This window comes from Triturus cristatus, chromosome 3_2 (assembly GCF_964204655.1).
Source record: "Triturus cristatus chromosome 3_2, aTriCri1.1, whole genome shotgun sequence".
Lineage (NCBI taxonomy): Eukaryota > Metazoa > Chordata > Amphibia > Caudata > Salamandridae > Triturus > Triturus cristatus.
This window is the reverse complement of record NC_140584.1, coordinates 889,114,939-889,133,175: the sequence shown is the minus strand read 5'-3', so window position 1 is coordinate 889,133,175 and position 18,237 is coordinate 889,114,939. Positions and strand designations below refer to the sequence as shown.

At 45.7% G+C, this 18,237-nt stretch overlaps 1 protein-coding gene across 1 annotated transcript in view; it reads right to left on the bottom strand.

The window, feature by feature from the left end:
- Positions 1–18,237, bottom strand: part of LOC146858394 (transient receptor potential cation channel subfamily V member 1-like) — a 536,776-nt gene that overhangs the window by 80,563 nt on the left and 437,976 nt on the right. The window contains 2 exon segments of the mRNA XM_085649314.1: positions 7,179–7,489; positions 8,533–8,599. Coding sequence (XP_085505440.1) covers positions 7,179–7,489; positions 8,533–8,599 — 378 coding nt within the window.

The window sequence follows — 18,237 nt, the reverse complement described above, 5'->3', positions numbered from 1 at the left end:
GGAGAGATAAAACTAGCGCCCTATCAACAACAGGGTGCAAACATGCAAATTTGCATGTTAGCACCCTTTTACTCTACGCTTCCCCTTGCATCTCTAATGAGATGCAAAGGGGGCGTTCCAGAGTAAAATAATAGGAGAAATGTCGCTAAGCGACATTTCTCCTATTATCAAGAATGTCGCTAACCCTGTTAGAGACAAAAAAAGCAGCGCTAACCGCGGTTAACGCTGCTTTTTTACGTCTGGTATTTTTCTGACTTAGCCTCGATATCCTATGGAAGGAGGATATCATGGCTAAGTTTGCCTGTCCCTATCAACAAGGTAACATGAGATTATCGCTGGGTTTCCAGCGATAATGTCACGTTAGCCTGTTAGCGTGTGGATTTTTATCGCTATTGAGATAAGCGTTGCTAATAGCACGCTATCTCAGCAATAAAAATTCACGCTAGCCGGCGATAATTATCCTAGCGCTAAGTGCGCTTAGAGATAATTATCGCCGGTTGTTGTTGATATACCCCATAAACATAGAGGCTTTGGGTCAGCCGTCTTTATCCATTGGTCTCTTCAGCTGTTATTCACACAGCAATGGTGAGTCTTCTTCTGTCATTGTACACCAGAAATCCTCCGGCACATGCCCACATGTAATAACATAAACAGCAATCAAAAGTTATCAGTTGTCTTTTCCTTTTATTCATTTGTGGTCTTTTGTTCAGCCACAAAAAGCCAACACGTGTTTAGTCACTCAATGGGAAATGTTCTGCGACTTCCTCAGGGCTAAAAAAGTACAGAAAAACACATTATGTTGAAATGTATTACATTATATTTGTGTGTCATTTCTATACCAATATCGTGACTTCTTTGTTGAACATCATCCAAGTTTAAAATCTCAGCGGTGTTCAATTAGTGGAAACCCATGCGCATAATGTAAAGTACGTGCCAGTCTTGGACACTAGTGCAAATGTAGACTAGTTTCATGATCTTAAGAGAGTCTCTTTTTCATATTTAAACGAACGTCTGTGCCAATCAAATGGTTAGTGCATATGATAGTTATGCCTCCTTTTCTATGGCATATTAGATTCGTACAATGTATTGCGGGTGACAATACTTTAATACAAGTATTTTTCCTTGTGTTTCCTCTTCATGTGCCTCAAATAAAATGAGAATAATGATAGTATCCACCATAAATTCTATTGCATGAATGTGCCTATTCTTATACTGCAGTAAAAGAATAAGTAAGTATAATGCAAAACCTACATCTTCTTTCGAGAAAATCCTATTGCAAAAAGATGAAATAAGGAGCCCAGCCCACAGCTTCAAAGCAAAATATTGAATGAAATAAATCCAATTGCTAAACATCCAAAATCAGAATATTAACCCTGGGGCTGACATACCTTATAGTCAGTTGTACTTCCGTCCCGCAATTGTCATGGTAGTTTATTCCAATCCTCTTATCTTTCTTATTTTAAGACAGTCAATCTCCCGTTGATAATTTTCAATGAGTGAGTATATTCTCAGTTTAAAACTCCACAGTTACGGAGTCAATTTCAGCCTTTACCCGTTTTCTTTGGGAAAGTCATATGTAACATCTGATTATTTTTTCTGCATATTGCCCCACAAAACAATAACCCATAGCCTCAGAAAACCAGTTAAATATGCCCAAATCTCATCAGCTCACTGGTCTGCCGGGTCTCTCTCTGTCTGAATTGCAGCGAGTACGTGTGTGTCCCATGTACGGAGTGGCTTCTGTGACGCTGGCCCGTGGGGACTATTAACAGTCAAATAGGCAGGGGCGGTGCAGCCATTGGGGCGTTAGGGATTTGCCCCACTAAGCCATATGGTCGACGGTCATGGGTCACGCCAAAATTTAATTCAGTAAGAAAGTTAACAAAGTAATCTTGCCGCAGCGCAGTCTCGCTGAACTGCTACCGGGACAAGCCCGGCTCAATCGGACGGCGCTGAAGGGGTGGGGGGCGGGGCTGTGGCAGCTTGAATGAGCGCGGCACTATAGCGCAGCAGTGCAGCAGCAGTGCGCATGTCCGTTTTTGGGCTGGTCATTTTTATGACCAGCCCAAACATGTGCACACGCCGCACAGTAGCACCTTCCCGGTAGTAGCAACTGGCGAGGGACACGAGGCCTAATGGGCGAGGAGTAACCATGCCCCTTAGCCAATCCTGGAGCAGTGGCGCTGCATTAAAAGCGCCAGGATTGGCTGAGAGACCGCGCAGCCAGAGCCTGAGGCCGGGCAGGCAGCGGCATATGGATATGGTGGCTTGTCGCATGTGGGTGGTGGCACTGCCGCACTTTGGCCAATCACTGTGGCTTATGTGAAGCCATGCAGTAGTGATTGGCCATTTCCTAGGCTGTCGTCGCAGCGTCTGGCTCGGCACGTCACCGTGCCACACGAGTCGCAGTCGCACCACACAGACGGACCTCGTGCCGGTGTCTCTTATACAGTCAGAGTCTACTGCTCGCTCGTGGATTTTGCTAATTTCGCTAATAATCTATCTGTTGATTCTGTTCGTGAATAGTTGGAAGTTGGAACAACAACACAAGTAAGTTACTTGTTGAGTCGGGCAGGGGCTCCCTGACTGTGACCCGGGCCGGTGCTGCATCTGGCCACGGCGCACGCCCCCGTATTATTTATTGATGTGAAGTGATTTAGTAGCAGACCTAAAAACAAATTTTCTGGCATGCACCGGGACAGCAATATGAGTTCACCATTTGGCATGGAGGAGCTACCTGCACCCTCATTATTTTCATAAGTATCAGATAACAAGAAGGAAACCTTATTTTAAGCAATTCCCAGCACTCTGGACTTGACAATATTCGGATTAAAAAAAGCACTTCAGCAGCGATACAACTAGGGGTGGACGACAATTTCCGTTCCGCTGGCGGAAATTGCGACAATGTCAAAATTTCCGCGATCCGCGAGGGAACGGAAATTAAATAAAGCACTAAGCAGGGGCCCGAGTTGAAGCTCAAATTCAGTAACGCATTAATCAGCACAAAACATTTGGGAGCGTGGAGGTGGCTTAGCAGATGTGCCACCTACCCGTTTCCACCCTGAAATATTAGCTGATATACTTGATGGTGGTGTTTGCATCCTTCATTTTCTCGAGCGCAATCCTCGTGTAGAATTCGTGAGCGTGGTTAACCAGATGTCCCTTCTCCCCATTTCCACCCTGAAATGTTAGCTGATATACTTGATGGTGGTGTTTGCCTCCTTCATTTTCTCGAGCGCAATCCTCATGTAGAATTCGTGAGCGTGGTTAAGCAGATGTCCCTTCTCCCCATTTCCACCCTGAAATGTTAGCTGATATACTTGATGGTGGTGTTTGCATCCTTCATTTTCTCGAGCGCAATCCTCGTGTAGAATTCGTGAGCGTGGTTAAGCAGATGTGCCTTCTCCCCATTTCCACCGTGAAATGAACGCTGTAATCCTTGATGGCGGTCTTTCATCCTTCATTTTCTCGAGCGCAATCCTCGTGTGGAATTCGTGAGCGTGGTTAAGCAGATGTCCCTTCTCCCCATTTCCACCCTGAAATGTTAGCTGATATACTTGATGGTGGTGTTTGCATCCTTCATTTTCTCGAGCGCAATCCTCGTGTAGAATTCGTGAGCATGGTTAAGCAGATGTGCCTTCTCCCCATTTCCACCCTGAAATGTTGGCTGATATACTTGATGGTGGTGTTTGCATCCTTCATTTTCTCGGGCGCAATCCTCGTGTAGAATTCGTGAGCGTGGTTAAGCAGATGTGCCTTCTCCCCATTTCCACCGTGAAATGAACGCTGTAGTCCTTGATGGTGGTCTTTGCATCCTTCATTTTCTCGAGTGTGTAGTTCCTGTGCCAAGGCGGTTCCTTCTCCTTGTCTGCCTCAGAGACACTGCTCTGACCCTTAAACAAGAGGCATGTGAACTGCATGGAAGCACTGCTCATTTGGCCCCGCCCCACACACCAGCGGTGGGCAACGTCTTCCCGCCATTTCCCCCACTATGATGGACAGCTGACTCGAGGGACCCCGGGGCCGTGGGCGCCGTGGCAACGTCACAGACACACATGGGCACTCTAGACAACTCTTCTGGCCCTTTACGCAGCAAAAGCACTATACATTTACCCAACGAGGTAGCACTTACTGATTAGCCAGTAGAAAGTACTCCAGTTGAGTAGAGGTATTGCACAAAACGGTGGCATCTTCTTGGGTAAATATGCAGGGCAGGATTCATTCTGGCACGATGCTCCTGTCACGAAAAACTCCAACCGGAAGGCGGAAGCACTAATCTCCGCGATCACGCGAAATATCGCGAGATCGCGGAGATTTTGTGCCGTTTCGCGATATTTTGCAAAAGGCACTTCTGCTAATTCCGCCCACCCCTAGATACAACCCATGTTAACTGTTGACGTTGATAACAGAAGTCTTCTTTTTTCTGACCTGTTAGGGGTGCCAGCCAATCTCATTTCACGGGAAAGGCGAGTGTAAAGCAAAATGAACAAGAAATCATGCTAACTGTCCGTTTTGATATTGCAAGCACGCTAAAGGGAAGCACTGATGCTCCAAGCATCAGTTCAACCGTTTAGTGAGTTCAAAGGTCTGATAGAGCGGGGTAGGGGGGGTCAAGGCAATCAGAGAGCATAGCCGTCCACGTGCGTTAAAACGCTGCCTTCTGTTCCACGGCCAATGGCAAATTATTCATATGCATCCAGACGTTAGTATGCAAACCAGATTATGATGTGAAGGAAAACGATGACCTCGTGCTCTACAACTGAAAGGCTAGCTCTGATGGATTAAAAAAACATGAGGTGCCGGGTGAAAAAACACAAAAGCCTTAGATGTTGTCAGCTCGATGAGAGGTGGAAAGTAATGAGGCACCCTCCTCAGTGAAATGGGCATCTTTGGGATCCGGCTTGAGTGCTTCTATCCGGCCATTCTTTCACCATAATATCCTGCTGAATTAGTTGAAATCACTGCGGACGGCCCAGGTCTTCCAGGCGGGTGTCATCTTAATTCTTTGCCACCATTTTGTTTTAGCCAATTCCAGGAGCTCAGCCAGTAGGCAGGTGTTTATTTACAACACAGGGTCAGTAAAATATCCTCTGGCCAGTGCTTGATTTGTGCAGGTAGTGGGGCCCGGGAATGCATTTTTGGAGACTTATTTTTCAACATCAGCTTTTGGTCCAAATATAATTTGGGGCCCCCGGATCGGAACACCTGGAATATACTCATTCTATTCCAAAGTACATTGGGGGAACATTAAATAAAAGTTTTCCTAATGCTGATCAGGCATATTCAGTGTTCTAAAATGTGTACTCAAGCTAAAATTTAAAATCCTGTTCTATATATCCAGTCTGGCAAAAAAAAACTCACATAAATGACTGACCAGACATCTCTACAAAACCCATCAGACACCGCTCTGCACTCAAAATGTTTTTCAAGTAACACCCTGGACTTCTGAAATGTGCTACAATGCGCACTAGTGGCAGGCTGTGTGCTTAGACTATGCATTCTAGAATGCGCATTTATGTGATGCCGTAAGGTTGGGTTTTTAGGCCTACAATGACATCATCCAATGAATACACCCCTCCTCCCACCCCCAAAAAGTAAACAATATGTTGAAAGCTGCTACTTTGCGACCAGTTTAGTTGTTTGTTAAATAAAAAACATGTGTGAGTGAGGTACTCAGAAATGCATTGTATCTCGAAGTCTGTTATGAAGCTCTGTGGTTATACTGAATAAGCAGCTACCTATGTTATATGACATCTCTTTATTAATGTAATAACTGCACTTTCACAATTGCTTTATTAACCTTCCTGCTTTCTCAAATTTGCTTGAAAATGCACCATTTTTCCTTTCTTTTTTCAAACTTTTCTCGGGGGGAGAACCACCCCAAACCCCCCTAAGGTTGTTCGGGGTCGCTTGCTTGCTATGGTGCAGTATGCCAATCATTTTACGTCTCACCACTTTCAAATGTCATCAGCCGCCCCTGCAAATAGGACTGGCTAAAGATTATTACAACTGAACAAAAGATCACACAGGAATAAAAGGAAAAGACAACTGATACTTGATCACATATTGGGAAGTGGGGTGGAGCTCCCTACCTCACAAGCACTGTATTTTCAATACCTGAGCAATAAATAGTTTGTGGATTTCTTTGGAGCCCTGTTCCCTACAACCAACCACCTGTAACAAGAGAATACTTCCGTCATTCGCTCTCTTGAACAGCGAATACCGTTTTTCGCGGATCACACATGTAGATCAGCCTGAAAATAAGTGTACTTGCTTCAGTGGCATGGCTGGTGGGCCAATACTTTACCTTGTCAATGATTTTTCTTTCCATTCTTTATTCTTTAGTGTTTGCTATTTATTAGTCATCCTCATATATTTAAACTATATCTATGGGTTATAGTAATGCCAGTATTATCTCTGTTACACCAGTAAGACTAAAGGATCCTTTGTGATGTGTATTAAAACTACAAAAATATTTATACACCTGCTTGCTAGGAATCACCTGTAATGTTCCATTAAAACTATGGAATATGTTTTTTTTTTTTCTAATGCAAATACGTTTTTATTTTTGCAATGAAAATATTATTAAAAAATAACCATCGGGCCACGTTGACAAGCCCAGACCTATTGGCTTTGCCAAGGCTCATTAGGCACTGAAATGTATCTTCCCTATTGCACCCCTCTGGTAATTTCAGTGACAAGCACTCTTTCCAGTTGTTTCTCAATTTTGTTAAGAATTGAGTTTGGAAGATAAAATATAACCTCACACAAATATTTTGTAAATTTATATTTATGACTAGAAATATGTTAAAACTAAAACTTGGAAAATTAAAACATAGGGGTCACTGGTTATTCGGGCAAAAAACGTTGCAAAGGATTAAGGCTTAAAGGAGAGGCTTGATAGGATGTTTTCGTCGAACTGTGGGAGCCCATCACTACTACTCAATAGCCACACATAAATCTACCTCTGCAGTAGGCTGAGACATGCACAATTGGCACTCGCTTCCATTCAATACTTGCTGAAAGGTTTGCTAGAATCCATTGGCTCCAAAGGTAATGTTGGTGATAGATACAGAAAAAGAGCCTAACCTATCCTCCTAGAGAGATTTCAAATGAGAAGCTGCTCTCTTGACAACTTCCAAGCTATTCCAACGCAAGATTGTTGCTGCAAAACTCACCTGAAGCTTCCAGATACTCTCGCTCTCACTGGAGATTTTGTTGACCGTTTCACTCATGAGGGCGATCAGCATATTCAGCAGCAGGACGTAGGTCAACACCACATAGAGGATGAGCAAGAACATGAAGAAGTGCTTGAACTTCAGGTTCTCGTTGAACTCCAGGTCGCCCATGCCGATGGTGAACTTGAAGAGCTCCAAGGAGGCGATGTAGAGACCACCGTAGGTGCCACGGCCTTGGGAGTCTTCACTACCCTCTGTAGTGGTCACGTTATTCGCTTCTGCAGGTGGCTCACCAGTCAACGTAACTAGAGCTGAAACAAGAGAAGTTATGCTATGGGCGTCAGTCACTAACAAGTGGAAATGAGAGGTGCTGTGGCCAGGGCATGTTTGCATTTCCATGTATTCTGTGTGCGCTGGAGCATATGTATCTGTGCAGCGTGTAGGTATTTGTATGTTTTTGAATGTTTGATATGCGTTTGTTGTCAGTTTGATTGTGTTTCTTTCTCTTAAAATTAATTAAGTTCAATTTAGATAAATTAATGTATGCTTTATTGGTTAACAGGCGTTGTGGATTCACAGGTGTTGGGTTAATGAAGATGAAACAACCTAACAAGTACTCTGCTGATGTTAGTGCTGATTTTGTGATTTCTTCTAGCAGAATGCAGATCTCCCTGTCTCTCCCAGTGTCTCTTCTCTCTCCCTTTCCTATCTCTCTACCCTTCTCTTGCCTTCCAACCTTTGTGTTCTCTGTTTTTTCACCCCTTCCCGTTTCTTTTTTCTTTATCTTCTCCTTTCTCTCTTGCTCTTCCTCTCTTTCACTTTATGTCCTTATTTAACCTTGCAACCGTTTTGTCTGCATCATGTTTTCCTTTTCCAGCTTTGCTTCTTTCCTTTATCCATCTTGCTATCACCTTCTATCCCTCTGTTCATCCCTCTCTCTCTACTTCTCCCCCTCTTTCTCCCTTTTGTTCTCCTCCACCCTCTCTTTCTCTCTTTATTTCTTCTCTTACCTATTACATTATTGTTTTGTTTTCTCTCTCTCTAGCTTTTTGATTCTCCCTTATTCCATTGCCTTATTTCCCTCTTTGCCCCACTTCTTCCAATGTATCGCTTCCTCGCCTTATATTCCCAAGAAGATCCTCTCTCTGTATTTTTCTGTCTACCACTCCCTTTTCATATTCATCTCTCCCCTTTCTCATTCTCGCCTTCTGTGTTCCTCCCTGTTTTTCTCGCTGATGTATTCTGTAGCTGACTAGATAGACTGGGGGACACACGGAGCAGTAGCATGCCCAGAAGGAGGCTATAAAGTGCAAGCATTAACATTTTAAATCTGTTGTCTGAAGACAATCCTCACCTGCCGCAAAGCCGAAGAGAAACACGACGTACACCATCAGGAAGCGTAGGATGTCACGCAAAATGGTCTGAAAAAGACAATGACTATTGTGTTACAAAATAATATATTTTCTGGTACATATGTTGCACTTGAAAAAAGAGGGGGCTTTGCTGTCATAGAAGGACATTTCAGAGTGCTAGCAGAGTAAAACAGAAAAGGGTCAACGTGGGCCCCGTGCTTACAGCGCCATAGGACTCAAGCCGCACCTACGAGACCCATCTATGCTGAACCTGCTCTGGCGGTTGCTTGTGTTCCCAGTCAGAGGGACCTAGGCGGGCAATTCGGGCTGGAGTGTCCCTTCTGGTACAGAACCAAGGCTGGGTTGCATATGGCTAGTTCTGTCTGATGTGGCATGTTTGGAAAAAGCAATTGACTAGGATGTGGCCCAAGTACATAAAAGTGTCTGAGATTAATCCAAGCATTCCAGCCACCGCTTTTTTGTTTCCATTGATCTAAACAAAGCAACAAATTGCAGGTGCAGAAGTTGATTGGTTTACAGGCTGCTCTGTGTAGCTTATCAGGAAATAGTCAAGGTCTGAGATCTACTGCCAGGGAACCACATGAGGGAGAAGTTATCACTTCAGCCTAAAATGTGGAGCAACTTTAGAGCACTCATTTTGAAGTGTATTGTGAAGAAAAACACTGGTATGAAGGGCATCTGGAATGCTGTAGGTATGCATCCAATGATTCCGCAAAAAGGCATTGCACATTTCTGTTGGAATTCCGCATATTTGACCCGCACTTCATCAGTCATAGTACAGGAAAATGCTTAATTTGAGCCAGTGGTTGTAGATGGGACCTGAAACACTTATTTTTGGAGACCGGCACTTATTTTTCCTCAGAAGACTTTGATCCGAAACAAGACTGAGAACAACATTAAATGGGGAAAGTAGGAGGTAAAGGGAGATGGAAAACAGTGACAAAGGGAGAAAGTAGGGATGGAAAAGAAACCTGCACAAATGAGATAAAGTACATGTGAGTGTCTGATGATGGATTAAAGAAGCATGAGATGGAATCATGACTACCCAGCCGTGGTATTCAGCACGCAGATCTTTAATAGCGCCAGCCGTGGGCTTCTGAAAAAAATGTTGGGCCTGGCGCTTATTCTTTTAAAAATGACTTTAAACTTTTCTCATTCGATATGGTGGGCATTTGACTCTTGCTGAGCCACCAAAGTACAGTGTTGGAAGCATTAAGTGGTTTCAGTTATTCTTAATGGGAATAACACATTGTGTTCACTTTCAATTCATCACATAACATGTGTATTTGTAAAGCACACGTTCATCACTACGGGTATCTTGGCGCTGAATAACAGATGTTTGTTGTTACCCAACTCAATGGTACTCATTTTATTGACCTCAGATGGATGAAAGGCTGAGTGGACCCGCTGGGATTTGAACCTGTGACCATGAGGTCAAACATAGGCCCCCGCAGTAGACGGATTAGTCCACTGAGCCACCAGACCCGGCTAATTGCAATTAAAGGGGAGGGCGCGGCTCCCTAAAATTCCCTACTTCACCCACTTTTATTTGGTGATTAAGTCAATGTTCAAAATCACCCCAGACAAGGAACTGTTGTTTCATTCCTATGCAGACAACTTGCAGATTTATCTGCATGTCAAGCGTCAACAATATGTATTCACCAATCTTACAATTGGACTAGGTGAACCATATCTTTTCTAGATTACTCTACAACACACAGTCCAGTTTTAAAGACTAAAGACTCAGTCAATGTGCCAACCTGGGACATATAACCAGTTGGATTGCAACCATCCCTCAACCCACTGGGCGATATTTGAGAGAGATGTGTTTCAGGTATCTATAAATCAAATATAACATCACAAGTATAGGTAAGGGTAACCCTAAACCCTCTTTCATTAAGGAAAAATACACTCAAGAACATTAGGAAATGAGAGATACATTATAACGATTTTTTTTTTTCCAAAACCATGACCTAGTGCCCACAATACGAATCGTAACTACAATAACGGCAAATAGAATGGCCGCTGCAAAGTTTGTGAAAAGTGTGAATAACAGGAAAAATTCCAACATATTTGCTCTATACGTTTTGCTGCTTCTAGACACAAAGCTTATTCTAACACAGCAAAAACCAGAAAGCCCTGACTGGGTTTAAAAAATGGTTCACACCTGCATACCTGTCATATTCATAAGGCTTATGTTCAGTAAGACAGCAGAGACTGCTATTCTCTTTGTGCAAGACCAGCAGCACTGATAAGCTCAGCAAGTGGAAGCTGAATACCTTCCTGCCTGGTTGCCTTTAATTAGAATGGTGATATGATTCTACACGGTCTGTCCCATTGTTAACTGGCTTGAAGGTTCCTCTCTAGTCCTTCGATCTTTGTGCTCGGCTCTTATAACGTTATTTCGCCGTTGTTGAAACTCTTAGAATAAACAGTTAGCAGAGTGGCCTTTTACCTATTTTTATTCTGAGAGATGGTGTTCTTTACTACAATAACTTCAATTCAATATTTATTAAAGATTTGGAACTCCAATGAGGTCCACAGTACAGTACATATGAATTATTACATGTATGAAACAAAACATAAGGAAAACTCATTTCTCGGACCAACATATCATTTCCAAGAACCTACATAGCAGGTCTAGATTTTCCTTTACAAAACATTAGTAGATGTTAGCGTTTACCCTAATAGGCAAAATAACTAAGGTTTTCAACAGTAATACCAATTAGCTCATAGGCAAGAACAGAGGCCCGAGAGACCTCAACCAAAGCAAGCGACGTATGTTTAAGACCATACTAAAAAAACAAATAATTCATGTAAATTTAGAATAATATGCATCACGTCAGGGCTGGTTAAACTTTTTTCAAGCATTTAGGTAACAGCACAGAACCACTTTGGCAGAAAATAGGATTTGAGATTAATAACAGAAGGATAGCGGTAACCAAGCATATCTCAGAGTGTGCAGTTAGATCCATCACCACTATATCATCTGCATATAGAAGACATGCAAAAGGATGGCTTCTTATCTTTGGTGCATCATCCTCTGACTGAGAAAAGCAATTGGGTTAATCTGCTATATATAGAGAAAATAGCAACAGTGCTAACACACAACCTTGTTTCAAGCCATTTTATGTAGGGATTACATCTGATAGACCTTGATTTCCTCCCATTGAGAATATAGTGCGATAATTAAGGATAGCAGGGGAGAAGGCAATCCCATTTTTTGCAATTTTTTCCATAGTAATGGTCGATCTACCTTATCGAAGGCCGTTGAAAAATCTATGAAAGCCATATATACATTTGACCTACGATAAATTGTGTATTTCTACTCAATTAGTTTCAACATGGAGATATTATCTAAGGTGGAATGATTTTTTCTAAAACCTACTTGTTCTATAGGGAGGACCTGCTTCTCCATCACCCATTCCGTAAGGTGATCAAGAATACTAAGTGGAAATATTTTCCCCGCCTCATATAATAGGGCTATTTGCCGGTAATTACCTGGATGTGTTCTAGGGCCTTTTTTGTACAGAGGAATTAGAATACTCCCTGGCCAAGATAGAGGTGTCTTCCCCTGAGAGTAACAAAAATTAAACAGTGGAGCTAGATAAGTGGCCCACAGAAGTGGCTCCTTTTTTATTACCGTCATGGGAATTTCGTCAGGGCCCATTGCTCCTGAAGATCTCATTTTCTCAATAAATCCAACCACGCCACTTATTGGGTGTACGTAGTTGGATGCAGAGGTTTTAGACAGATCGAATGCCGCGGTGCTGGAACTGGAAGAATTAAAGTTCGCAGAATAAAGTTCTGCCAGATGAAGTTTCCAATTCTCTTCTTTAATGGGTATGGGGAGAGATTTCACTCTTGTGCCACAGCAGTCGGCGATTATTTCCCAGTACCTTTTGGAATCATTTTTTGAGGCCGCCTCTTTTAACTGCACCCAAACACCATCTTTCTTTCTTTGTCTGAGGGAGCATTTTTTCCTCTGTCTTTTCCTCTTTAAAAGGTTTATTAGGGGGGGCGTTGCTAAGATGGTGGCATGATAGGACGTGTGTCCTTATTCCTCCAGCGCCGCCAGCCATAAGCATTGTGTTGTCACCCTCCAGGGAGCCCATCCCAGCCTACCGTCTGGAACTGCTGTGCCTGTGGATGCCCTGACGCCGACGCCGAGCTTCTTTTTCTGCCTCTTGGTGATTTTTCACCATTGTCCTGGCTGCCCGGCCCCGACCTAGCTGCGGCCCGGTGGGCCTTGTGGGGCCTCTTGCGGGGGCTGACCCATGGACACTAAGATGCCGCCTTCAGGAGATGACGATACGCCTGCGACCAAGGCTTTTATGGTCGAATTGTTTTCGGCCCTCAAAGAAGATATTCTAGACCTGCGCTCACAGCTTTCATCTGATCTAAAGGAAGTTCGGCGGGATGCCGATGCCATTGGGGAACGGGTGGCGACGCTGGAGGAGCACGACCTGGGGCGAGAGGACGATTTGCATCAGCTATAACAGGAGATGATCCGCCTCAGGGAACAGAATATGGATCTTCAGGTCCATGCGGAGGATTTGGAGAACCGCTCCAGACATAATAACATTCGCATCCGGGCGGTCCCTCGGAAAGAAGAAGGCGATGACCTCCGAGCTCATGTCAGCGGGCTATTTCGTCAAATCCTCGGTGATTATGGGGGTCGGGAACACCAACTGGACCGAGCCCACAGGGTGGGACTCCCTCGTGGTGCTAAAGTTCCCCCCCCGGATATCCTCATTGGTGTGCATGATTTCCAACTTAAGGAGCGTATCCTCTGCCGGGCGCTGGACCTTCAACCGGTGCAGTTTCAGGGCCATCAGCCAGAGCTCTTCCAGGACTTGGCGGCCTCCACCTTGGTTAAGCGCAGAGAATTCAAGCCCATCTCCAGCCATCTCCGAGATCAGGGTATTCCTTACTCTTGGGGTCACCCGTTTCACCTCATCTTCAAGTATCAAGGCAAACTCCTGCAGATTCGCTCTCTAGAAGACGCATGTAACATTCTAGGTCTGGAACAGCCGCCTGCCACGTCAAGTGATAATAAGCCTCCTCCTCGTCGCCGCCGGCGCTCTTCTGAGTGGCAGCAGGTTGGAAGATCTTCGCCCAGTTCCAAGCCGGATTCGGCTGCTAGAAGGTTGGAGAGAGATGCAGCCCTCTCGTCGGTGTCACAGGTGACGGACAACACGGTCGTTCCTTGCACCTCTTAAGGCTTGGCACCCATATGGGTTCAAGTGATGGTGCCGGAGGGAGGACGCAGTCGAAATGTGAGTAGTACCATCGCTCCTGGCATACAGAGTGGTTGCTTTGTACTACTTGGTGTTAACTGGGAGTGTCCCACGTCCCCCTGAACGTTTGACCATCAAGACAAACTCTTGTCATACCTCTTGGCTCTCTGTTGCTTGTTTTCTTGCTTTACTGTTCTCTAATGTTTGGGGATTGGGGTTTTTGGGTACCTTTTTTGGGGTGGGGGCTCCGCATCAGTTCATGGTCAGGAATGGCGGGTATTTAGTTTATGTGATATGTCTGTCACTGTTTTTGATTCTAGCGGGCTAGGGCAGACGTATGACCTTTCACCCCCCCTGCAACTATGATGGGTAGGGATCTGAAAATTGTGAGCCTTAATGTGCGGGGGCTAAATAATCCTGTCAAGCGGTTAGCAATACTTTCCCTTTTAGAGAATGCTGGGGGTGATTTTTGTTTGCTACAAGAAACTCACCTTTTGCCTGAAGACACCATGCGTATGCGAGACCGGCGCTTCCAACAACAGTTTTGGTCTTCTGGGTTGTCCAAACACAGTGGGGTGGCGATCTTCCTTAGTGCACGTTCACAATGCAAGTTAGTTTCCACGATAGCAGAGCTGAAGGGGCAGTTCTTGGCAATCAGAGTGCAATGGGGATATATGCATTTTACAGTTAGGTCCTTATATGCCCCGAATGAGCGACAAGAACCCTTTTTGCGCTTAGCCGTCTCTGAGGCTCTCGCTTCTCCTGATTCAGCGCTTCTGATCGGGGGTGACTTAAATGTGGTAATGGATCCGGAGTTAGACAGTTCGGGGCAGAGGGCTAATCAGGCCGGGGCATTGTCACGAGCTGGGAAACAATGGCTGTCTGATTGCGGACTGTGTGATGTGTGGCGAATGCAACACCCGCAAGAGCGCGACTATACATACTTTTCAGCGGCACACAAAACATATGCGCGTCTTGACCACTTTCTAGCCTCTACATCTCTTTTCCCTCATTTGTGCGCCGTGGATATTGCCCCTCGATCCCTGTCCGATCATGCCCTCATCTCAGTCCAGCTGCCGGTGCGCTGCGCGCGTTCTACTCCTCGGGCTGGCGCCTTCGTGATTCCCTCCTCCACTCTGACGCTGTCATTCAACAGATTCGGGACATTATAAAGCATTACCTTTCTGAGAATGATCAGGGGGACACAACTCTCGAGTCGATATGGGAAACCTTGAATTTAGTAGTGCGGGGGAATTTATTGCGGTGGCGGCTTCGTTCTCGCAACTCCGCAAAAGCAAACGAGCGGAGCTTGAGAAGGAGGTAAGTGAACTGGAGGTAGTTCACAACCGCACCGGGGCACCGAGAATATGGAGGGAGATGGAAACGCGGCGTCGTATGCTGAAACAGTTGGATCTGGACAGGGCTGAGCATGCACTCCTGCGGCTACGGCACAAATTCTACCTCAGTGGGGATAAATGTGGGAGAATGGTCGCATATAGATTACGAGCGCAGGCGCAGGTGTCCGCAATTCCCATCATACATTGTCAGAATGGAGTGGAGCATACTAGGGGTGGGCGGAATTTGCGTAATCGCGTTACGCAAATCTCCGCGAAACGGTAAAAAATCTCCGCGAACACGCAGAAATTCCGCGAACACGCGGAATTGCTTGTTCGCGATACTTTTTGCCTGTTCGCGATCGCTGTTTGCGTGCTCGGGGTGAAATATCTCGCGAACACGCATATTGAGAACGCGAACAAGCAAAAAATTTCGCAAAGTCGCGGAACGCAGATTTTTGGGCAATTTCGCGTTCTCCGCGGAACGCGAAATTACCCAAATTCCGCAAATTCCGCGAACGGAACGGAATTTACCGCCCAGGCCTAGAGCATACCACGGATGCCCTGATTGCCAATACCTTTCGTCAGTTTTACCAACACCTTTATTCGAAAGAAAGCACCCCTTGGCATGACCCACGGGAATATTTGGCCTCCTGTAATATCACCCCTTACCCAAAACGTCGGCTGACGACTTGCACTCCCCTATTCGCCTCGAGGAGGTAATTTCGGCAATAACGCGGCTCAAATTGGCTAAGTCGCCCGGCCCGGATGGCTTTTCAGCCCTGTTTTACAAACAATTTTGTGCGGAGCTGGCTCCCCTTTTAACAAAGCTTTTTAACTCCTTTTTAGACACTGGGGGGGTGACGCCTTCCATGTCCGAGGCGGCCATCTCTGTACTTCTAAAGTCCGGGAAAGACCCAGAAGAGTGTGGGTCGTACAGACCGATTTCGCTCCTTAATATTGACGCAAAGTTGTTTGCGGGTGTGTTGGCCTCACGACTTAATCCCCTCATGTATAACATGGTGGATCCGGATCAGTCTGGCTTTATCCCGACAAGGCAGGGGGGGATAATCCTAAGAGACTATTACACCTTATTGATTTTATTCACCAATCGCATACGCCGGCCTTTTTGCTTTCGAAAGACGCGGAGAAAGCATTTGATTGGGTTGATTGGGGCTATTTATTCGTGGTGCTACGTACATTCGGGTTCGGAGACAATTTCATACGTTGGGTTAGTTGTCTATATGCCTCCCCCAAGGTGGCGGTGCGGGTCAATGGCTGCAAATCGTACCTATTCCCTATTGCCCGGGGCATGCGGCAAGGCTGCCCCTTGTCCCCTTTCTTATTTGCGCTCTACATGGAGCCTTTCTTTCGCTCAACGCGTTCGTTCCAACCCTGACATTGCGGGCCTGAAATTTGGAGATGATGTTCCTAAGATTAGTATGTACGCTGATGATGTCATCCTCTCACTCACGCAACCCCGAACGACGCTGCGGTATTTGACTAGGGAGCTTTCTGCCTTTGGAAAGGTGGTGGGGTTCAAGGTCAACTTCACAAAATCGCAAATCCTTAACTTTTCTATTCCGGAGACTGAAATATAGGATCTCCAACAAGATTTTGAGTTCCAGTGGGTGTTCACGGATATTACCTACCTGGGCATTCGGCTGACCTCTTCCATTGCTAGGACGGCCGCTCTTAATTACTCTCTGTTGCTGGAGCAAACGGCCAAGGCACTGGCGGCCTGGTTGCGTCTCAAGCTAGCGTGGTATGGCAGGATGGCGGCAGTAAAGATGACAGTGTTACCTTCCATCCTCTACGTCTTCCAAATGCTTTCTTTGAGTCCGCCGCCAGGTGCACTTCGCAAATTACAAGGCCTCCTTAATAAGTTCTTATGGGAAAATAAGAAACCGCGGCTCGCATTTGCACATGTTACCTCCTCGAAAGAGCAGGGAGGGCTCGGCTTCCCGGTAGTGAGCGCCTATGATCAGGCGACATGTCTTCGTTTCATCACGGAATGGAACATGCCTCTTTCCAGTAAGCACTGGAACATATGGCGGGAATTGTGGCTTCTGCGGCGGCATAGAGCATGGGGGCTATACTCCTCTCCGGTTACCTCCCCGACTCTCAAAGTTTGGGATCGATTAGCAGGCCCGAGAGGATGAACTACTTTCCCTTCCCCTCTGTCCCCCATAGTAGACAACCCCGACTTTCAACCAGGATGCCCATCCCAGACCTTCCAACGTTGGCGAGAGGAGGGGTGCAAAAGGGTGGGTGCCCTGCTTGATCGCGGGGATGTGATTCCCTTTCCTCAGCTGCGTAGGGATTATGATTTGCCTGAGTCCGATGCCTTCCATTATTCACAGGTCGTACACTGGGTTACACGGCCAGAGAATTTCCCTCTTATGTCTCGCCCCCTGACGGCCTTTGAAAAATGGCTTGGGTGTAAAAAGAACGATAGTAAGCTCATCTCTGAACTTTACGCCATGATCACGGCACAAGCAAAGAGGCAAGGCACAAAAGCACAGGTCCGATGGGAAACAGAATTAGGGAGGCCCTTGTAGCACAAGGAGTGGGAACACATTTTTTACAGGGCGCACCATACTGCTTCTAACACGGCAGGGGCGGAATCTGCCTATAAGGTGGTTACTCACTGGTATTATACTCCAGTGCGCATTAAGATTTGGGATGGCTCCAAGTCCGACCTCTGCTGGCGGGGGTGTGGTCTTGTTGGCACTCTGGTGCATTTACTTTGGCGCTGCCCCAAACTGGTGCGCTATTGGACAGCAGTCATTGATGACATTGATGCAGCATTTCAGATTACTTTGCCACGTACTCCCGAGTCTACCTTGTTAGGTCTCCCCCACCCTAAGTTTTTTCCGCTGAAATCACTAAAGGGTAAGCAAATCGCCATGGCATTGCCGGCAGCACGACAGGTGCTCCTAGCACATTGGGGTTCGCTGACGATTCCGGACTCTCGTGATTGGATTCAGAGACTTTGGCAACTCTTAGCAATGGAGCGGTTATCGCTGAGTGTGGATGGGAAAGGCAAGGACTTTGCAAAACTGTGGGCTCCTTTCTTGCAGATACTTACCAAAGATATGAGAGAAGTCAC